Source organism: Otolemur garnettii, unplaced genomic scaffold (genome assembly GCF_000181295.1).
Source record: "Otolemur garnettii isolate 467f Iridium unplaced genomic scaffold, OtoGar3 scaffold00111, whole genome shotgun sequence".
In the NCBI taxonomy this organism is placed as follows: domain Eukaryota; kingdom Metazoa; phylum Chordata; class Mammalia; order Primates; family Galagidae; genus Otolemur; species Otolemur garnettii.
The window spans coordinates 3,356,806-3,380,089 of NW_003852506.1; the positions used below are offsets into that span (position 1 = coordinate 3,356,806).

The 23,284-nt window shown below is 44.1% G+C and overlaps 1 protein-coding gene across 1 annotated transcript in view; it reads left to right on the plus strand.

Moving 5' to 3' along the window:
- Positions 1 to 10,687: 10,687 nt before the first annotated feature.
- The window catches only part of URB1 (URB1 ribosome biogenesis 1 homolog (S. cerevisiae)), a 75,083-nt gene continuing 62,486 nt past the window's right edge, over positions 10,688 to 23,284 (plus strand). The window contains exons 1-4 of the mRNA XM_003797104.3: positions 10,688 to 10,913; positions 15,878 to 16,017; positions 17,152 to 17,303; positions 18,477 to 18,609. Coding sequence (XP_003797152.1) covers positions 10,787 to 10,913; positions 15,878 to 16,017; positions 17,152 to 17,303; positions 18,477 to 18,609 — 552 coding nt within the window. The 5' untranslated portion in view covers positions 10,688 to 10,786. The remainder of the gene's footprint in view (positions 10,914 to 15,877; positions 16,018 to 17,151; positions 17,304 to 18,476; positions 18,610 to 23,284) is intronic.

Genomic DNA, 23,284 nt, shown 5'->3' on the forward strand with positions numbered 1-23,284 from the left:
AGGTGCCTTTGTTCAAAAATCATGAAGAATTCCAAGGTGTGAAAAGCAGAGCATTAACCCAAGCATAGGGGCTTTGAGCACTGGGCCCAGAGCAATTGCCCAGGTCGCACAAAGGTAGACTACCAGTATCTCCATTTCTCAGATGGGGAAACTGAGGACACAAACTTACATAGACCATCCAGCCAGGATTTGCTGCTGTCTTCTACTGCAGGGGCACAGCAATTACGGGATAGATGCTGAAGTGGAGGTAGAATAAAAGTGTTCTTTTATGTAATGGCACCACTGGACAATCTTGTCCTCTCTTGCATGACTTGGCAAAGTGCTTTTGTGTCCACGGGATTCACATATATGGGACGCTATAAGTTACGTAGTTTATTTCCTATCTCCCTTTTTTTTTTTTTTTTAAAGCAATCTCTGTCCTTCTTTCCAGTTCCAAGTGACATCCCTGACATCCTTGAAATCCTGGCTAATGGCCTCCTCACATAGCCAAGCCTATTTTGAAATAGGTTTGTGGGCTCGGCACCTGTGTCTCAAGTGGCTAAGGCGCCAGCCACATACACCTAAGGTGGTGGGTTTGAATCCAGCCCGGCCCGCCAAACAAACAATGACAGCTGCAACCAAAAAATAGCCGGGCGTTGTGGCGGGTGCCTGTGGTCCCAGCTACTTGGGAGGCTGAGGCAAGAGACTCGCTTGAGCCCAGGAGCTGGAGGTTGCTGTGAGCCTGACCTCACAGCACTCTGCCCAGGGGGATAGCTTGAGGCTCTGTCTCAAAAAAAAAAAAAAGAAATAGGTTTGTGTACTTTGTGCTTCAACTCCAGCCTTGGGCATGCCCTCTCACCTGGCCATCAAGGGCTGCAGATGGGCTGTAGCCATTCGGAGACGGTACGAGCCATCATTTGTCAACCTCAAAGAAACCAACCTTTCAGCTCAGAAAGAGTGTGGATGCATGTTGCCCACAGCTAAAAAAGCCTCATTTTTTAGGAAGCAGTGAATGGTGGTTTGTTTATAGAGTTGCCACCACAGAGCCACATCAATAGCAAGGAGCCTGTTCTGTGAGGACCACAAAAGCTGGGGATGCAATAGGAAGGTTGTAGGAGAAGACTCATCCTCAACGTCTGTGAAGAAGCCCCTTAAGAATATCTATCTACACAGCAGTCAACTGATCTCTGTACCATCCAAAGTACAACTGATGTCTGTGTCATCAAAGGCATCAAGTTCAATAGTGTCTGCTCATATTCAGTAGCCACGCAGGAGACCTTAGGATAAGTTCCAATTCTGCCCCTGAGAGAGAACCACTCACAGATGCACTTGACCTGTCTGTCAGTCACTTTTCTCACATGTGCAAAATGAAAAGACTAAATTCTAAAAGTCCATTTTGGCTCTAAAATCTCGTAACCTTTTAAAAATAGATGGAGGAATTCAGGAAGTTGGGCTAAGTCTCTACCAATTTCTTGACATTCTTTAATGTCTTCTTAAAAATATATTTTCATTTTCACTTCTTTCTGCATATGCTATTAATTTGTTTCTATGTTAATCATAGTTTTCTTGTAAAAGGAGAGTTCAGCACAAGCAAACCTTTGGAGGGTCGTGGAGCATTGTGGATGATTGAATTCTGATTCACGGGAATTTTTCAGTGTGGAAATTCCCAAGTATTCAAAGTGGTATGCTCAGTTCCTGGAGGACTGCATGGACTGCATCCTGGAGGGAGCAACAGCATCTTGCCCACCTAGGCTAGAAGGTGTTGGTTCCAACAGAAGTCCTGAGGCTGCTGCTGGTGACCTGCTGCCTTCAGGGGACAGGGCATCCTGGGCCCTACCAGCAAGCAAGGAGCAGTTTGTCTTCAGAAACTCCTATTCTCTTTAACCTTCCTTTCTACTTTGGTACAAGGCACTCTGCCATATGGAAGGAAGTGCCCAGGATGTTGGAAAGAAGCAGCTCTGGTTCTAGAAAACCAAGCTCACTCTGAAAAGTGGACATAGCATAAGGCAGTCACTGGTTAATAGTATAGGCTCTGCGGTCAGCGCTCAAGGTCCAAATCCCAGTTCTGCCCAGTCTGGTGCTTATATGGTGGATGGTGGTGGAATTCTGAGCTTAAAGAGCTAATCAAATGTAGAACTTCCCACACAGGTAGCTATGATGGTAAATGCACTCATTTTAAGGACTTTGCATATTATTTTTTTCTTTTTTATTGAGACAGAGTCTCACTATGTCGCCCTTGCTAGAGTGCTGTGGCGTCACAGCTCAAAGCAACCTCAAACTCTTGGGCTTAAGTGATTCTCTTGCCCTAGCCTCCCAAGTAGCTAGGACTATAGGCACCCACCACAATGCCCAGTTATTTTTTGGTTGTAGTTGTCATTGTTGTTTGGCAGGCCCGGGCTGGATTCAAACCTGCCAGTTCCTGTGGCTGGCACCCTAGCTGCTGAGCTACAGGCCCTAAGCCTGCATATTATTTTTCATTTTGCATACGATGGTGTTTGGTTTTGATTTGAACCCCTGAGGAATAACGTTGTGATCAAATACACTTTGCCCTCTTGGGCAATGATGAGAACAGCTTCCAACTTGTTTCTCTGAATGACAGTGGCCCTGATCCTCTGGTGGGACACTAAAATGGGATTTTCCACCAGAATTCACTTCCTCTGAACCTGCTTTCTGAATACCCATTTCCCTCCCTACCACTGGTCCACTCTGTCGGCCTCACCTCCTCATCAGCTTCCTCTGCCCAGCTGTCCCCAGCCCTTCATGACATACCCAAGGTTTGGGTACCTGGCTTTCCTCTGAAATGCCAGCCAAATCTGACTTGAGTCCTTCAAGTTCTCAAAGACCTGACACCACACACGCATACAAATCTTTGTAAAAATTATATCTTTTTCAAAATCATTTTTTTAAAATTATTTTTATGGTGATAAAATATAAACAATAACATAATTTTTGCCATTTTAACCATTTTTAAGTGCACAGTTCAGAGGTATTAAGTACATTCCCATTCTCGGGCAACCAGCACCTCCATGCATCTATAGAACTCTTTTTGTCTCGCACAGCTGGAACTCTGTACCCGTTAAACAATTCCTCATCCCACCCCCACTCTAATTCTATCTCTATGGATTTGACTACTCTGGGTGTAAGTGGAATTGTACAGGATTTAGATTGGCTGCTTTCACTTAGCATAATGTCTCAAGGTACTTCCCTGTTGTGGCATCTGTCAGAATTGCCTTCCTTTCTGCAGGTAAATGATACTCCATCATATGTAAATACTGCGTTAGCCTCTCTGGGGCTCTTCCTGAAAGGAAGAAAAGAGAGAAGTAGTCACAAATAATTCCTAGTCAGCTTCCCCTGGGTCAGCAGCAGTAAAAACCCCTCAGCAAAAGTCACGGAAGGGAGAGAGAGAGGTTGGGAGGCTGAGGGCTGTTGCACAGGGAGACGACCACAGAAGTGACAGGTCCTGTTCACCCAACCCCTGAATGCCCCTAGGAGCTGCCAATGGTGCCCTCTGTAGGTGGGAGTCTTCATTTATGTCTTAGGAAAAGTGACAGTAGCCCATAAACATAAAATACTTTTTTTTGTGGTACAGTATATATAATATCAAATTTAGCATATTGGCCATTTTCTTGGAGATATGGGGTCTCATTATGTTTCCTAGGCTGGTCTAGAACGCCTGGCCTCAAGCAATCATCCTTCCTTGGACTCCCAAAGCGCTGGGGTTATAGGTCCATCCTGGGCCTGGACCTGTATAGTTCAATGACATTAAATGCATTCACATTTTTGGGCAATAATCACCACCATCCAACCCCAGAACCCTCCATCTTCCCAAACTGAAACCCTGCACCTGCTAAATACTAACCTCTCATCCTCCCTTCTCCCAGGCCCTGGCAACCACCATTCTATTTTTTGTCTCTATGAATGTGGTTACTCTAGGTCACTCACAGAAGTGAAATCATACCTTTTTTGTCCTTTTAGATTATTTTACTTAGGATAATGTCCTTAAGGTTGTAGCATGTGTCAGAATTTCTTTCCATTCTAAGGCTAGAAAATAGTCCATTGTATGTATATACCACATTTGATCGATCCATTCATCCATTGATGGACATTGGGTTGCTTCCCCTTTTTGGCTGTCGTGAATAGTGCTGTTATGAATATGGATCTACAAATTTAAAATTTTAAGTGACCATTCTCAAGGGAAAGCTTAAAGCTACTGAAAAGAAAATGAATCAAAGTCCATAAAAGAGAAATTAGGATTAAAGTCAGCTCTGATTAAAGGTCAAACCAGAGATTCTCAGACTTCCTCAGTTCATGGCATCCTTAGTGTCTCCATAATTTTTCACAGTACCCCAGGACAAAATGAAAATGAAAAATCTGAACTATTATGTTTATTAAGTGGCTAGATCCAAAAACTTAGTATTTATGTTCTATTAATTAAGGAGCAATTTGAAAAAATACACATAAATTAAAAGAAAAAATATTTAATTTACTTAAAAAATATTTTTGAGACAGGGTGTTGCTCTGTCACTCAGGCTGGGAGTACAGTAGCATGATCATAACTCATGTAACCTTGAACTCCTGGCCTCAAGTGATCCTTCTGCCTCAACCTCCCAAGTAGTTAGGACTACAGAAACCAGCTACCACTCCTGGTTAAGTTTTTAGATTTTTTGGTAAAAGATTAGTCTTACTATGTTGCCTAGGTTGGCCTCCAACTTTTGGCCTCAAATGATCCTTCAGCCTGGGCCTCCCGAAGTGCTGGGATTATAGGCATGAGCCACCTAACCTGGCCTTGATTTTATTATTATTATTATTATTATTATTTTAAAATGTTTCTTTGTTTAGTTCCAGCTGCCGGAATGGGATTGATTGTATTTTTGAAAAAGCATAAGTATATACTAATGAGTCATGTATGCCTGTTGGGCATGTTATTATTTCTTCAACCTTGACATCAGATTGGACACCATCACCCTCAATTCCCCTCCCCAGTTGATCTTTACTTGGTGCTTGCTATTTATCACAGTGACCACTGGAAACCTGATCTGCAAAGCTGTGACATCACCTTGGTGAAAATGTGAACTACTTTGATAGTTTTCCCAATAAATAACAGATGTCAAGAATAGCTGGCTCAGTGCTGAGGCACAGTGGTTAAGGCACTGGCCACATACACTAAGGGTGGTGAGTTTGAACCCGGCCCCGGGCCAGCGAGGCAACAATAACAACTGCAACAAAAAATAGCCAGGCATTATGGTGGGCGCCTGTAGTCCCAGCTACTTGGGAGGCTGAGGCAAGAGAATTGCTTAAGCCCAAGAGTTTGAGGTTGCTGTGAGCTGTGATGCCACAGCACTCTACCGAAGGTGAGACATAGTGATGCTCTGTCTCAAACAAACAAACAAACAAACAAAAAACCAATAGCTGTATTTCCTTCAACTTGTAAGAATATTCCAAGACAAATTTTGAGTTTCTCGCAATGCTCTGGTGACTTTGGTGCCCACTTTGGGAACTGCAAACCTAGGCAATTCAAATGTTACCAAGAACTTACTTTCAGGTGCTGCATGAATTATGACTCCTGCACTCTTTACCCTCCAGACACACTGGCCTTCTTGCTGTCCCTTGCCCACTCTGCTCATGTTCCCTTTGCTCAGTGCCTTTGCATCTGCTGTAGCTTATAATTGGAACGCGCTTTCCTCACAGGTTGCCACGGCTTTCCTCCCTAACTGACTGGGGTGCCTGGAAGCCCCTGCTGTCCCCAGGTATCCCTTACCCCTTTTCTCATCTTCAGAGTGGTGACCTGCCTGCCATTCTATCAGTCTTCCTACACCTTAGTGGATGATTTGTTCCCAAACCATCCTCTCTGAAAACACAATTACATTTGAAATTAGTAGTCCAGCATTACTTTAATAGTAACAAAGCAAAAGCACAGAGTTGATGTAATTTAAATGTTAATGCACAAAAAGGAAGCAAACTGAGCAGTAAAGACTAAAAAAGAAGTAAATAAAATCATGCAAATTCATGAAATTGTTGCAGTTTAATCTAGCAAGCCAGGATACTCTGAGGGGAGATGTGAAATGAGATGATGGCAATGTAGTGACACTGGCACTCTGTTATTCCTGGAGACCTAAGAATCCAAATTGTTTCCCCACAGGGAAGAAACAACTGCACCTCCTCCTGGGAAGAACTGCAAAGTCAAAGTCAAATTGCAAAGAGGCACTCACATTGGCATGGGAGGAATTTGTGTCCATATTTTGCAATCTACCACCATCCTTTTCTCATTGATTTTTGGTGCTATCTTTATCATACACCAAGTTCCTATAATGTCCTCCAGGTTCATCCATGTTGTTGAAAATGGCAGGATTTCCTTTTTTTTTTAAAGAGATGGCGTCTCTCACTCTATTGCTGTGGTTGGGGTACTGGAGTGCAGTGGCTTGATCATAGCTCACTGCATCCTCCTTTTGGGGGGTTCAAGAGATCCTCCTGCCTCAGTCTCCCAGGTAGCTGGAACTACAGGTGTGTGCCACCACACCCAGCTAATTTTTAGATGTTTTTTGGAGATGGGATCTCACTGTGTTGCCCAGGCTAGTTTGGAACTCCTTGGCTCAAGCAACCCTTCTATCTCAGCCTCTCAAAGTGCTGGCATTACAGACTTGAGTGACCTCCCCTGCTGATATCCTGTATCCCTTTGACGTGCCCTCATTCTTTTGTTTTTGAAGCTTTTCTTACTTTCTGGTACTATAAAGTGGTCCAGGCTTCTGTGTTCCTTATGTCCAGCTCTAGACTCAGTCGTCTTTTCCAGGGAGCCCTGATTCTTAATAGTAGTATTAGAAACCAAGATCTGGACACTGGGTGTGCTCACTGCTACTGAGGTATCACTGCTTCTAGGCCCTGTCAGTGAACAGAGCTAGGACATATATGCACATGTACAAACCCAGGTAGAACACATAGCTATATTTATTTCCATATCTGTTCCATCTCTATATTAAGCTAAACATGAGATTGCACTGCTATTTCTAACTCTAATCCAGCACCACAGGGTTCATTCTAGCCTTACCCTCCTGCTTACATTAACTTCCCTCTCCAACAGTGAGAAACTTGGCTGTCACCATCCCTCATGCATTTACTTACCTTTCAATCTTAGGATACATGAAAAACAATTTCAGACTTGTTAACCCTTCCCTCCATGACATAGGTCTGTTTGAGGGTCTGAGTTCCTTCCCACTGAGCTCTTTATTTATTCTTTTACCCCTGCCATCCTAATTTGATTGTTATAACTTTGAAGTGGGTCTACATGCATGAAACAAGATCCCCTTTAGTCATGTCAGGTTGACTTAGCTATTTGTAGGCCTCTATTTTTCTATATAGATGTATCACGGGTTTTTTTTTTTTTTGAGTTTCTTAATTTTTATTGGAGTGGCAATGATTTTACAGCTTGCTTTAGGAAGAATTTACAATTTCGTGACACAAAGGCACTCTTTGATGAACATAGTATGCCTTTTTGTTTAGTTAGATCTTCAATTACAATTTCCTCCTTAGCAGTGTTGTGTATTTTTTAGTTTAATTCTGGGTTTTTTCCTTCTAAAATGTTTTATTTTTGATTACAATTTTAAATAGCTATCGCTAATGTAGAGATAATCCTACTGATTTTGGTAACTTAATCTTCTATCTGACCCCCTTGCTAAATGTTTATTGTTTGTATTTCTGCAGAATTTTCTAAGTAAATGACAGTCTTATTTCTTATTTTTTTGTCTTATCTCACTAACTAAAACTTCTTGTAATAGACAGTAGCATAGTGGGCACTTCCGTCTTTTCTATTGTCCCTAGTCACAATTTTTAATCTGAAAAAGAAAACCCAGAAACAACCAGCTTTTGGTTTACGAATATTCTGTAGTGATTTTTTTTCATTGTCCTTGTAATTGATTTCTGTTTTTACCATTGTTTCTTTATGATTTCTTTGGGCCGTTTCCATTTTGTGCTTTTTCCAATTCTTGATTTGGAACATTTATTATTAGTTCATTTGTTTTCAGTATTTCTTGCTTTTGCTAAATGTATTCAAAGTAATACACTTTCCTCAAAGAACTGTGACCCACAGGTTTTGCTACACAAAGTGCTCGTTTTGTGCCATTCCAAGTCTTTCATAGTTTCCCTTACGCTTTCCAAGAATTATTTAGTACAGAATTCTCCCCCCTAGATCTATGGGATTTTTTTTTTTAAAGGCTGTCTTCTTATGATCAATCTCTAATTTTATTGCGTTATAGTCAGAGAACATTGTATAATGTTGATTTTTCAGAATTTATTAGAGCCCCTTTTATGGCATAGAATACAGTCAATTTTTATGACTGCTCCATGTTGACTTAAAAATAACTTATATTCTCTATTTGTGAGTATAAAATTATCCTACAATCTATTTATTAGAATACTTTTTTATTCAAAAATTCCTTTTTATTTCTGTTTAATGATTAAGACTAGTCTAAACCAGTCTTTACAATTGCTTTGAAACACATCATTTGATATTTTAGTCTGTAAACTAGGTATGAATTTTGGTATACTTTTATGTTTAAAGCGTAGGGTCATAAACTCATCAATGTAGTACTTTTAAATTATCCACTCTGAGACCTTCACCATCGACATAACACTTAGTTCAGTGAGGATATGGCCCCTGTAGGCAATGTCCTAACAGGATCAGTGTGTGCTTCCCAGAATAGATTTGAAAGTGTATTTTTTAAAATTGAGTTATGTCTCAAAATTATAAAATGTAATGTATGGAATTATGGCTGGAATTCACAGGCAGATTTATGTACAAAGTTCAGAAGTTCTTCTTCTCCCTTGACCAATGGCCTACTCATTGTAGCATTCAATGACACAGGGCCTAGAACACAGCTAACGGAAATTCATTTGGGGAGTTGTGATCTCCAAGTGTCCTCTTTTAAAGTATAAACATGTTCATGGGTGACCTGGCATCACTGATTCACGGCATTGTGTTAAGTTAGTCAGTAGCATATATTTGCACTTTGAGCCACACTTGCCACAGGTATACTTCTGGCTAAGGCTGGAATGGGCCAACTTCTGATGCTTTAACTTGGTGTTTGAATACACTAGAGTATCCTGGCTCTACCAATATTAGCTAACTAGCAATCTTGCTAGTTTCTCATCCTCTCCAATTCTTTGTAAAGCAAACCAACAAACCAGAGATGGTAATTTGCCCAAGGTTACATAAACAGAAGAAACTGAACTCAGGGCTTTTGACTGTTTCCTGACTCTCTCTGCTGCCTCTTTTGTTGTGTCCCCCCTGGCAGAAAACAAAGTTGGAGGTTGGCAGTTAATCAAAGAGGACCAGTGCAGATAATCAGTCAGAATTATGTCTATCTTTACTAATAAGAGCAATGCCCTTTACAGCCTGAATTTTGAGCATATTCCCTTAATATTGCTGCATCAGCTCAAGTTGGCTGTGACAACTCCTGCCTGAACTGCCTACATCAAAGGCATTTCCACAGGAACAATCCTCTTGCCAAGCCAGAGTCTCAGGGTTAACATAATGTGCTTTTTCTAGTAGAAACTCTGAAACCCCCCAAAGGGAAGAAAAGACCATGTCCTCAGATCCTCAAAACACACCTGCTTATAGACAACCTAACAATATTTCCTTGGACTAGATAATAACCTGAAGGAGAATTCTGGGAATCACCAAATTACTCATGTAATGAGCTGGTTTATGATTTATTTGAACACATACCCAAGTATTGATTAAAGTTGTATTAAAAAAAAAAAGAGCAAGCCTGTTTTTACTTATTTTTAGCTCCATTTTGTTTCAAATCATTTAATGTGGCCCACAAATCCATTAATAACATCTTACAAAACCACACTGTACTCCCCCCCGCCCCCCGTCAAGGCAGTTTTTCACACATTGCATCATTTGCAGTTCATAACCGCACCAAGGAATTGGGTAGGGGCTAGCTTTGCTGTCTCCGTTTTAATGACAGGAACTTAGATGTGGAGGTCCCATGCTGTCTAGGAAGGATTTTTAGACGTTACTTGTTACTTTGTTTGACCCTCCCACCTTTGCAGGGCACAGAATGCCAGTACTCTCACCACTTAGGGGAAACCTGGGTAGACCATCTGGGACGACATTCTATGATACAAACTGATCCAGTTCTGGTTGTGACATAAGCTAAGGGTCAGGGTTGGGGCCTTACCACACAATCCTTGGCCCTGGTGCTCGCAGGAGGACCTCCCAGGAACAAGCCTGTCTGACATTTAGTCAGAGGGAACCCACCCTTGCGCTCCACCCACTGGACCTCAAACTGGCAAGATACTGAATCCTGCTGGATGTAAAGAAAGTTGTTCAAGCGACAACTTAGCGCCCAACTTAGTCGTTAGGGCGACCACAGGTCAAGAGTAACTCTTGTGCTAGGTCGACGGGGCTGGGGGTTTTTCCTGCCAAGCACCCGCGAGAGAGCCCGCGGGTGCAGGAAGCACGCCCCGGGGGTCCCCAAGCCACAGCAGCTGGACTGCGGTGAACTGGAGAGGCCGCTACACCTAACCGCGAGGGAACCAACAGGAACCGCAGATACCCGGCGCAGTCTGGGACTCCCGCGTCCCGCCAGCCCGCCCCTTCCTCTAGTCCCGCCCCTTCCTCCCGTCCCGGCCTCCACGGGGCCCGCCCCTTCCGCCAGCCCTCGCTCCCGAGGCCCCGCCTCTTCCTCGAGTCCCGGCTGCTGCCTCCCGGCATGTGATCCTGGGGCTCGTGTCCGCTGTCTGTGCGCGTGTTCTTGCCTGATACGCGAGGGTGTGTGATTTTCGTCACGCCTCCGCCCTCTCAGTCATGGGGGTCCCCAAGAGGAAGGCCCTGGACAGACAGGCTTCCTCTGCAGCCAAGCAGGCTCGCATTGAGGAGCTCACGGGAGTGCGGTTCAAGGCTCAGCTGAAGGACCCGCAGGGCATCGGGCCAGGTGAGTGCTGGGCCCCACGCCCAAGACAGGGAGCGCGTGCTTGCGAGGAGACCTCCCGGCCTGGGTCTGAGTGAGACCACCAGAGCCTCTCCTTTCTGCAGCTTTTGGGTCACCTAGGGTCAATGCCAAGCCTCCAGTTTTGCAGGAAACTGGGGCCCTGGTGACCAGGCGTGCAGGGGCCCACATCTTCCGAAGCAGCTCCAGGACTGAGTGCTGCACTTCCTTGCCCTGGCCTGTCAGCAACAAGAGTAGGGCCCCGACTTGCTTGGCTCTGACAGTTTCATGCGACTGCGTATTTCCCTTGTCCGGGAGGCATCCCTTAGCAAGACTTCTTTGTGGCAGCTGTCAGGCAAGTGTTCTACTCATTGACACAGCAAATGTGTATAAAGTTCTTATTGAGTCAGCAAAGGCTAGCTCCGTGAGACAGTATGCTACTCCTTGAGGCGTCAGCACCGTTTTGGTAACATATAAGAAGCTGCCAGAACCCACTACAGCAATTTGTCTCTTAACCAAGATTGGACCAGTGACTGAGATGAAGCAAATTCTGTAATTGAATTTCACCTTTGGTAAAGTATGACCACCTTTCACAACTGCTTGTAATTCTTTGGAAAGTAACACCATTGGAAAAAACATAGTTGAACTTGGCTGCCATGTGGAAATATTGTGTTGTCAGGTTATAGGAATTATTAAATTAATGGTCAGAGTCTCTTTCAATTTCCAATTTTTCTCCTCTAGATTTTATTTCTAAAATTTGATACCTGCACCGCTAGTCATTGTTAGGAAGATGACACCTATTTTAGCACAGAATTCTACATTTCACTATTCATTCAGTAGTCACTCGGGTAGAGAGAAAAATGGTGAATAAAAGTCTGACACTGATTTTGCCATAGTGGGGCTTACAGAGAGAGAGTCAAGTGGGGAAGGCACACAGCAATCAATAAAATTACATGCGTACAGTTTAAAGCACAAGTCCTCCAAAGGAGAGGTACGTGGTACGTGAGGGTGCCTAAAAGGCCTTGGATCTTTCCCTTCCCTCTTGGGAAATCACAGATGGCTCTTTTGAAGAAGTGGCTTTTCAAAAAGGTGGTAGTATGGGATGGGGATGGGAACCTATCTGACTGAAAAGAGAGCATGTTAATTTTTTGAAAAGATGTAGTATCCATGTTTCATAATCTTGCACAGAGAGCTCTGTGACATTCAGGTGCTATACATGTATCATTTGAACAGGTGTCAGAAGGAAGCCTGGGTTGACAGGAGATGGATATAGGTGAAGTAGTCAAAAGACGGGGCAAGGATGAAGTCAGTGGGTGGACATGTGAATCCCTTGTGTGAGGTTGTGTTGGATTTGTGCCTAAACGTGGACTCTATCTTGGATTGTCCTCCTCCCTTTTAATAAGCTGTTATATCTCCTTGTGACAGAATCACTGGAAGATCAGGGAAGTGGAATTGGTGGATGTTAGAGGAAGCATTTCTGATTAGAGTGCCTTCCTGTAGTGGAGGAATGAGAGCTGCAGGGTTAGACTGGCAGAGACCCAGAGGCTGCTCAGGCATGGATCAGTGTCAGCTTCAGGGAGGATCACAGGTCAGGAAAGGGTCTGCTCTAAGCTAAGACCTTTGAAAGTTTTTGTCCATGACTTCTGTGGCATTAGAGAAAAGGCCAGAGTAATTGTAAATATTACTGTGCCAAAGGTTAAACTTGATCTCTCTATCTGCACGTTGCGTCTGTGTACCCCATCAGAGTGTGTGAGAACTTCAGTCACCTGGGTGTTCCTGCCTGTACCCTCCCTCTGCCTCAGTCCATCCCCCGGCCTTGGTGGTTGTTCTCTTCTGAGTATTTCTGGAGCCCGTTTGCTTCCCTCTCTTCTTCCTCATCACCCTAGTGTAGGCATCATTCCCAGCAGGAGCTGCCCAGGGTTGGTCTCTTTTGTCTTCTTGCTTCCCTATAGCCCATGCTACATGCAGCAGTCACATGGTCTTTTAAAACATCAAATCTGATCATATCACTCCTATCATGACACCCTTCAGTGATGTCCTTCTGCCCTTTGAATAAAATCCAAACTCATTGCCATCACTTCATCCCACCTACTTCTCTTAATCTCAGGCAACCCTCCCCATTTGCTCCCTCACCCACCCACCCACCCAGCTCTAGCCACACTCTGTACTCTTCAGCTGTGGGGTTTTCCCCATCATTGGCCTGGAATGTGGTCTTACCCTGCCTGCCCCCACCATTCTGACCATTCTCTCTATTCTCTTGTTTGGCATTATTTCCTCAGGGACACTCTTCCCAATCCTCCCGGCTAAAACATGTTTCCAGTTTTAGCTTTTCATTACACCCATGACTTTTCCTGTAAGGCTCTATTGTCTATTTAAGTGATCTGGTAGGTGCTTAGTAAATGTTCATGAAATGAGCATCAGTCTTGACCATTAGAGTGTAAGCGCCATGTGGGTAAGAGGCTACTTTCAGCTTGCTCACCAGCACCTCCCGGACCCTCCTGGTGCCTGGTGTACGTGGTCGGTGCTCAGTGAATGGTGAATGGAAAGAGGGATGCATAAAGAGGTAGCAAATATAGTAGAACCACAGTGCTCATCCTCCAACACCCTGGACTGCTAGGAGTTACACGCTAGAGCTTAGCAAATGATTTCTTTAAAAAAGAGTAAGGATCAGCAATGCTTTCTCTGCATTAACTGCCCTTGCTGTCACTTGGATTCTGTGTTTTCTGGAGGGCGAGTAGGTATTGTGCGTGGCTCTGGGATGCCTGTGAGGTTAGAGCTCCTGTGACCCCCAGCTACCTCTGCCAGGACACCCGTGGCCCTTGCTCATACTGACCATTAGCCTGCACTGCACCCAGGCAGTGATGGATCTGTTCCTGTGCTCAGAGCAGCACCTGCTCAGCATAGATGCTTGGTAGCTGTCAAAGTAATGAGGGTGGTCACTGCAGAAAATTTATGTCACAGCATAAATGAGATCAAAAAACACCTTGTGAGGCTGGCAGAAGCTGAATATGAATCTGCTGCTGCTGAGGACTGCTGAGAGCTTTGTATTTTTTGAGGATTTGCCTGGCCCAAAGCGTGATACTAGATGCTTTATGTGCAAATTAGCTCCTTTGTGCTTCGCACAAACCCTGTTGTGTAGGTTCTGTTCCCATTTTCACTTTTCACTTTAAAGTACCCAAAATTGAGAGTTTAGTGGCTCACTCAGTAGTACCACACTGCTAGTAAATGGCCAGGCTGGGGTTCATGCCCAGGTGTCTGGCTCCAGTTTATTTTCTTACCTTATTCTTAGTATAAGCTGCAGCCCCCGAGGCCTGGGTGGCTGTTGCTTAGTAGCACCGTATGTGCGTCAGGGTGTAAATCAGAGGCATATGGAGTTACTATTTAGAAAGAGAGTTTTATTGGTCTGTTCTGCTCAGCTGGTGACCTGACCTGTTCTGGGCCTTGGGCTCTGAGAGGACATAGAGATTGATCTGAACACAAAGGGATCTCAGAACTGTAACCTCTGAAGAGAGGTTGAAAGAAGCATTTGGTTTTCAGAGGTGCCAACTCTGAGATGGAAGCTGGTGTGGGAAAGAAGGAACCCATTGCAGGTGGCCCCAGAGGAGGCAAAGGAAGAGTCCCCTGAAGATACTGGGGCACATGACCCTACCTTGGTGTTTATGTGAAGACTGCACACTGAACTTCCTAAAGGCTGTTGGTATTTTATACTTTACTAATTAATAATGACTAAGAGTGTTTGAATAGAAATATTCGGTCCTTTCCCTTTTTTTCTAATATAGGATTAGGTCTTCCGCATCCCCTGAAAAATATGAAAGCCATAATAAGATGTGCCACCAATTAGCCTATGTTTTGAGAAGTGTGGCCCAAAGAGTTGAACCAGGGAGAGGCAGTTTTCTAGAGCTCAGATTCTAAAGGGAGAGAACTTCGTGGGCAGCAGGCACATAGGTAAGGTGGGGGCTCTGGGGGTCCAGATATCAATTGTATTAAGGGGAGGAATCCTCAAGCTGTTGGCGGAGACATTTTTGAGGAGGGAATTTCTGGGGTGGTCTGTGGGGAGGTGAGCCTGTAACGCTACCCATCTGGGCTTCTGCAGAGTGCTAGTGTCAGCTGGAGTTCTGGGTGTGCTGACTGTGGGCCTGCGCTGTGTGGACACGCAATACCCCACCTCTCACCTATAGTAGCAGGTGTCACTTCTGTGGTGTAGGCAGCAGTTGTCCAGTTTTAGAAGGGAGAGCGTGGGCTCTGGAGTGGTAATGCCTGGATTTGAGGCCTGATGTTACCACTTACTGGCTGTGGACCTTGAACAAGAACCTCACTTTTCTTATCCATAAAATGGGGAAAAATACTAGTGCCTGGGCTAGAGGGTTGCAGTGAGAATTAAGTGGTGTAATATAGGCCAAGCTCTTCATCCTGTTTCACCACCATGTTGTTTTTCTTGTTATATTCATTCTGTGGGTGAGAGAGTGAAGCCAGGAGGGGTCCAGCTGGGTACTTTCAGTTTGTTTTATCCTGCACTGCCTTCATTGCTTAGGAGTGTTTTTGTAGTGTCCAGTGTCCTAGGGCTGCTATCACTGGTGGTACAAACAGTGGAAACTTACTTTCTCATACTTCTGGAGGCTAGAAGTCCAAGATCAAGGTGCCAGCATAGTTGGGTCCTGGTGAGGCACTCTGCCTGGCTTGCACACAAACTTCTTTCTCCTGTGTCCTCTTACGGCTTCTCCTCAGTCCACATGCAGAGCGAGAGCGCTCTCATGGCGCTTCCTCTTCTTACAGAGACACCCGTCCTCTTGGATTAGGGCCTCATGACTACATGAATTTTGGAGGGAAGCAGTTAAAACCATGACATTCATAGTAGTTCTGTGCTATGTATTTAGACTGGGGAGGGTCAGGGAAACCAGGTCATGGTAGTGGCTGTGATCATTTCTAAGGGGACTGACCTTGTTAACATTTCAACATAACTTCTGTTTCAGCCTTGGAAGCATTTGTCTCTGCTGCCAAGAAGCTACCACGAGAAGACATGTATGATGTTGTGGAAGGTTATATAAAGATTTCTGTTGAGTGTGCTGAAATTTTCCAGCTTCTGAGTGGAGAGAAGCGACCTGAAAGTGAAGTATGTTGTTCCTTACTGGCTTGATGTAGAGAAGAAAAGTTAGTGCTACTGTGTGTTGAGCCTGATGAGGAGAAATGTGCTAGAAATTTCCAAAACTTTACCATCTTTCTACAGAAAATTATACTTTAGGGCTGGGTGTAGTGGCTCACACCTGTAATCCTAGCACTCTAGGAGGCCCAGGCGGGCAGATCACCTGAGCTCACAAGTTCGAGACCAGCCTGAGTAACAGTGAGACCCCGTATCTAAAAATAGCCTGGCATTGTGGATGGGGCCTTATACTCCCAGCTACTCCGGGGGCAGCTGAGGCAAGAGAATCGTTTGAGCCCAGGAGTCTGAGGTTGCTGTAAGCCATGATGCCATGGCACTCCACTGAGGGTGACATAAATAAATGAATAAATAAATAAAATTACATTCTTCTCTTTATAATATGAAAAAACAAAAAGAAGAAAATTATACTTTGTCCCCATGTGATAGTGATACATTCATTTTTGCCTCTGTGACCTTTGAAAGTATATTAGTAGAAACTGCTAGCTTCCTGTTAACATTTTGGTGAATAATATCAGAAGGAAGGATCATAGATTTCTTTTTTAAAAAAAAACATACAACTTTATTATTATTATTTGTAGTTTTTGGCCAAGGTCGGGTTTGAACCCTACTCCTTGAGCCACAGGCGTGTCCCCAGATCATAGATTCTTAATCAAAATATACTTGGTAAAAATTTTGTGTCACAGACTCAGAACACATATTAATTGATTGTTGTCTTTTGGTTCCAAAGAGTTTAAAAATTTGGAACGTTTTGAACCTTTTGAAATGTCAGGGTTTTGGGTATAGGCTGTAGATCTGAGTATCCCCAGCACAGTAAGGCCTGGTTATTAGGAGAATTTTCTCCTGTCATTTCATTTTGTATAATTGTAAACAAGCTGTTCTCTGTCTCACTAGACTGTGGAAGCAAGGCCAAGTCCAGGGCCTGGGTCCTGCCAAGCTGTCACCTTCCTGCCTCTGTCCCCTTTGGCTCAGGATCTCTGTTGAAGGTTTTAATCCTGAGAGTCACTGTGGCTAAGTCACAAGGAGCAGGTCTGAATAGGAGGGAGAGAAATGAAGTGTGGCCTGAGCATTTCAATCCTGTCTTTGCAGATGCTATTAATATTTCAAGTTTTCGAAGCCATATTGTTGAGGACAGCAAGTGATCTTTCCCATTTTCATGTTGTGGGAACTAACATCGTGAAAAAGCTGATGAACAACCACATGAAGCTTATTTGTGAGGCCCTCTATGCCTCGGGGTATAGGTGAGTCGCCTGCTTTTGTGTGGCAGAGGACGAGCTTTGGGTTTGGTCTGCCTGGCTCTCCTCCAGCACGCGCGATCTTTACCTTTGCTTGCACAGGAGAACAGAGCTGTTTCTGAAGTGGTCATGACCGTTACTCTGCCCCTCCTTTCTCTGTGGACTGGCCCCTACTGGCCCTGATGCCCCTCCTACCCATTGTTCTTGCTGTACCCCAGGAACACACCTTTCCAGTGCTAGTTCCTTCTCCCTTGATGGCTGAGAGACAGCCTTATAGTCATGGCTGTCTTTCTATCCTCAGGCTTTTGCAAAAGTGTCACCCAGTGGGGCCTCCTTTGGCCATCCTGTGTCTAATAGCATTCTCACTGTCCTGTTCCTTGAGGCTGCTTTATTTTTCTCCATAGAGACAAATAACTGTTTGTACAACTGTACTGTTGATATAATGTTCTATAATACATTCATCTATTGACTGTCTCCCTGCACTAGAGTACAAGATGCATGCAGGCAGGGGCCTTGCCTGTGCTATAAAATGCCACTTTCCCCGTGCCTAGAATAGGGCCTTCTGTGCAACAGGTGCTCAGACAGCCACAGGTTTTCGACAGAATAGAAAGGCAGCTGAGAGTTCTCTTTTGGAGATGCCTCTGTGAAAAAGCCTTCCTTTGTTTCCCACAGACACAGGGACTGAGGCACTTGGATCTTGTATTTTGTATTCTTAATCCTACTTAGTCTTAATTTTTAGGGTTTTTTTTTTTTTTTTTTGAGACAGTTTTACTATGTTGCCCTTGGTAGAGTGCCATGGCATCACAACTCACGGCAACCTCAAACTCTTGGGTTTAAGTGATTCTCTTATCTCAGCCTCCCAGGTAGCTGGGACTACAGGCGCCTGCCACAGCACCCAGCTATTTTTTTCTGGTTACAGTTGTCATTGTTGTTAGCTGACTCAGGCTGGTTTGAACTCACCAGCCTAGGTGTGTGTGGCTTGCCCTGTAACACCTAAACATTGCACTGAGCCAATTTTTAGGGGTTTTTTATGTTTTGGGTTTTTTTATTTTTTAATAAACCGTGTCTTTTCTTCCTTTTTCTGGTTTGGAGGTGGCAAATTATACAACCACATGTACAGTTGGCTTTGTGGCTTTGTTCTTCTGTCCTTGACTGTCTGATTTTCTCATCCCTATGCAGGTTGGCTCGAGCCTGCCTGAATCTGATGGCTGCCATGGTGACTCAGGGTCCCGAAGCTGCCAGAGACGTTTGCAGCCATTTTGATTTGAATAAAAAGACCTTGTATGCCCTGGTGACCAAGAGGGATTCAAAGGTAAGGAAGCCTAAGTGTCTTGTGCCTCCCCTATGTCTCTCTGACTCTGGTTCCCACATACACAAAGTGAGAGGTATCTGTGGAGAGGGCTATGCCACAGCATGTCTACGGCGAGGGCAGGCCTCACTCCTGGCTGGTAACGGCCTCCACCCCCAAGCTGAGCTTGAACAATGGCAACATCTGAGGAAGTTCCTTTGGGGGTGGGGTCAGGGTCAGTGGCACAGTGCCTTTCTGGCTGTGAGGGCCACTTAGCTTGTAAGCCTCTTTTCTGCAGAGTAAGCGAAGTATCCTGCTTGTGCCTCCTGGCTGTGAAGCTTATAGTGAGTCTCAGCCCTCTGTTCTGGTTCTGTCCACTTTGGAGAAAACCCTTGGAGCTCTAAGCCAGTGACATCCTCAAAGAAGGCTTTTTTATGGCTCATTATTTAATAAGTGACTTGTGCCTTCCAGTTATAATCTTATAATGGGATTGTGCCACAGAAAATGGTTGGGTTTCAGGAATGATGTGAAAGAAAAATTCTGTGCTGGTTCTGAAGTTTCACTTGGGTTTGGAAAGGTTCTTGGGGAGAAAGCACAGTTTGCTACAGCTGGAGAGAGGGCAACCTCCCATTGCACATGCTAGCTATAGGTTAGCTATAGATCGGCCTCGCTGCTGGCACTTGGTGCTAGGAACAGTGCTGGCCAAAGTCTCACCACATTTTCCAGAGCACGGACAACAGATGGACAGTTATCAGCTCCCATTAGAATAATTCACTTCTCTGTGACTGCATGCCACCTTGTTCTCTCAGTATCCCAGGGAATTAGGAATTTCTGCATTGCCAGGAGATAGACTGAAGAGTTAATAAGAACACCAAGTAATTGTTATGGCTCTGTGAGACTGGCCTGGTGTTGAGAGTTTCACTGGAATTGTAAATGAGATAATCTCTGAGGAAAAAATTCCAGGTCTTAGTGTCTCCTAGACACTGTGTGCTATTAAGATGTCAATAGATTCCATTCAATGAGTAATGGCTGCTGATACTGAAGTGCATTTCTCATGAAAGGAGTGTGTGTGTGTTAGCGGCACCTGTAGCTCAGTGGGTAGGGTACCAGCCACATACACCAAAGCTGGCAGGTTTGAACCTGGCCCAGGCCAGCTAAAGCAACAATGACAACTGCAAAAAAAAAAAAAGAAAAAGAAAAGTGTGTGTGCTATTTTCACACTAGGGCAATACCCTGGCTCTTTGGTCTTACCTGGCAGAAACTGCGTCAGGTGCCCTCCCACTTCTCCTCTCCGTCTGTCTTGACCTCTGCCCTTCCAGCCTTCTAAGTAAGATAGACTTAGATACCTAGACCAGATACTGTAGGAAAGCCCACCTAAGGCCTCACTTCCTGAACCCTGACTATAGGGCCTGTGTACCAGCTGTTTAGTCTCAGGTTTCAGGGCAAGTTGTTTGACATTTCCAGGATCTGCAAAATAGGAGTTATTGTCAAGTTGAAAGTGTTTTTACTTTTGTGTCATCTTCTGTATCAAGTGTCTTAAAATCACACAAATGGGGGCAGTTTGTTTTCACATGTCCCTAGACCCTGTCCCTCATTTGTTTGTGACTGCTAAATATATATTGTAGGAAATGGAGTCTTGAAATTAAGGGTTTTTTTAACGTAGGAGACATCAGAGACATTCAAAAGTAAAGAGCTCAGCACAGGGTTCCCCATGTACCTGCCATTCAGCATCAGCCACTGTCCCCCAGTCTCCCGACTGTCTCAGTTTGTTTGGAGGGGGCCTCTGTTATGGCAAGTCTCAGATGTGAATCATGATTCAGCATAAATACTTCAGCAGGTCCTCTGGCAGAAAAAAACCTTTTGAAGGACAAAATCACAGTTCCATGATTGCAGTTAACACCATTAATAATTTCTCAATATCATTTTTTCCCCAGGTTTTTCCTGACTATTTCAGAAATGTTTTTTGTACTTCATGGTTCAGACCATACAAAGTCCACATTTGCATTTGGTTGATATGTTTCTTAAATCTCTTCGCCTCACCCCATCTCCTTGCCCTTTCTTAATGCCATTTAGTTGTTGAAGATAATAGGCAGTGATTTTTTTTTATGGGTATATTTTAGCATTTTGTAGGAAATTATTAAAGCCTTATGAAGAAAGGGTATATTTCTCCAGCCAAAGAAAGCATTGTTAAAATCCTATGCCAAAGAGCAGTTTTACCAAATATGTTTTGGTCTATTTTAGACAGTGTTTTGCAGAATAAGCCCTGAAGAGTGCAGGACATTTTCTTCCTAGCCCTGTGTGGTCACAGCGTAGGAATGAGGAGCAGGCGAGTGGCCCCTTTTAGGAGAAGTGGGCTGTCTTTGACGGAGTATACAGGCCCAGGTGGCTGAGCAGGAGCCATGACGGTGGCAAGCCTAGCATGGGCAGGTGCTCTGTCCTGGTGAGTCTCACCTAGTTCCTCCACAATGTTAAAAAACAGAAATTAGGGGTTATCTGGGGTATACAGGATGGGAGCTAGAAGGTGATAACTAGATCCCTTTTCATTTAGCAGTTCATTGATAAACTGAACCCATGAGAAGATCTCATTCAATTCTGCTGTGTATAGGCAGGATAGAAAGATCTAGAATGGGGCAATACCTGTGGTTCAAAGAAGTAGGGTCCCAGCCCCATATTCCAGAGGTGGTGGGTTCAAACCCAGCCCTGGCCAAAAACTGCAAAAAAAAAAAAATAAAGAAAGAAAGATCTAGAATGGCAGATCACTGGAACCTGCATTGCAAGGCCCAGACTCCCAATACTGCTAACTTCAGCAAGTCCCAGTGTCCCTTCTCCCCGAAAAGTAGAACCTTTCTACTGGCAGGGAATTAATTTTGTCAGGCAAGTTTAGGTATTTTACCAGCATTCATTTGAAACACAAGGCATATATAAACTAAGATAAGAAATTATCTGTTTGAGTTAGGTGACATGTTTATTCGAACCGTGAGGTATCTAGATGTCCTTGGAGCAGTAGTCAGTTTAAGCTTCCTGAGGACAGGGATGGTATCTTTGTTGTCTTTCCAGGGTCCTCTCTTAGCCTGAGATGACGGTGTCTTGAGTACAGTGGATGCTTTATAAACATTGAGTTAGTTACTGAAGACATTAGCATGTTGCTGGCACTCTAGGGAAGTGTGGCTCATTCTGAGCACTGGTCATCATTGTGCCCAAACTCCTGTGTGAAGAAGCACACAGATAGGTCCCCAGAGTAGAGAGAATAGTTTAAAGCTCTCAGCATATTTGGAACAAACCCACATTGGTCTAATAAGGTCTTGCTGAGATGCTATGTAACATGGACAGAGACTCAGTAAATATAATGAGTGTGCAGGGCTATGGTCCACGTGTTAGAGGCCATGGGTTGGACATCCTTCTTTTTGTCCAGGAGAAGCATACACCCAACAGAACAAATGGAATTAATTAAATACTTGCACAGAGATCTACCTGGTGCCATGGTCCCTGCACCCTGAGAAAAAGTGAAATGAAGTGTCATGGGAGCCATGAGAAGAAAGAACTTCTCTGTAGTGAAATAGAAAGCAGTCTGTTTGTCCAGTTACTTGTTATCTCCACCCTAGGACTTCCTTTCTTAGTACCTATGTGACCTCAAGTGAGTGTTTAAAGACTCAGTTTTCTTTCCTGTAAGATGAGTGTAGTGTAAGGGGTTGTTGTCAGGAGTTAAGAAATAACAGGTTTGCAGTATTTCACATGGTTCCTGGCACATAGTAAGTGCTTAATGAATACCACTGCCATTGTCATCATCACTGTCACTACTGGTACCACCTCTGCCACTGCCACTTTAAGTGGACAGAACTATCTAGAAGACATAGAATATTACTTAATGTTCCCAGGCAGTCAGGTTAATAATTTGTGTGACATTAAGATATTTCGTGGCTGCATGTTAGGGTACCTTTGGAGTAACTGTGAAATAGGGAAAGTTTCTGGGTTAAGCAGTGGAGAATTTAAGCACATGTGCTAGTTCTAGAACAGCTGATGAGAGAGACCTGCATGACCACAGCCGTGGTTCTTTAGATGTAAAACAGGAGTTGATGAGACACATCCTTGTCTTATCCACACTGGGTAGGAAACTGATCAGGTGGCCCTGTTACTTCCTTGGAGGTACTAGCTGCTGTCATGGCCTTGGGCCCTCCTTCAGGGTACCTGCTGCCCAAGCCTTGTCTGATGGGTATGGGACGGTGAGGGCTACAACCCTAAGTAGGTCTTGTAGGTTTGTGACATGACAGCATTTATGCTGTGGTTTCTGGTATGAGCTAGTAACTTCTTTATAATACCTAATGAAAACCAGACATCACCACATCGGTGTCTAATCAAAAGCAGGACCAGTCCTTGCATTACCTCTGGGTTTTCAAAAACAGATTTTTTTTCTTCAGCAAGCAAAAGAAGATGGATATTGGATGGCTGAGAATCTTGGTATATACCAAAGTGGTCCGTAATCTAAAGAAGTGTTGTATTACAGTTGGGGGGCGGGGGGACAACCATTTTTTGCCCATACTTTTGTATTGCAAATAGGGATTGAAAGAGAAGGTAAAGTGGGGAAGACTGAGGGGGAAGAGCAAAGATAAACCTTTTGCTTTTCATAAAGAGTGAACACTGGTGTCAGACTTGCATCCCCTGATGACTGGGGACAAGACAGGGGGCTGCTGGCATTAATATG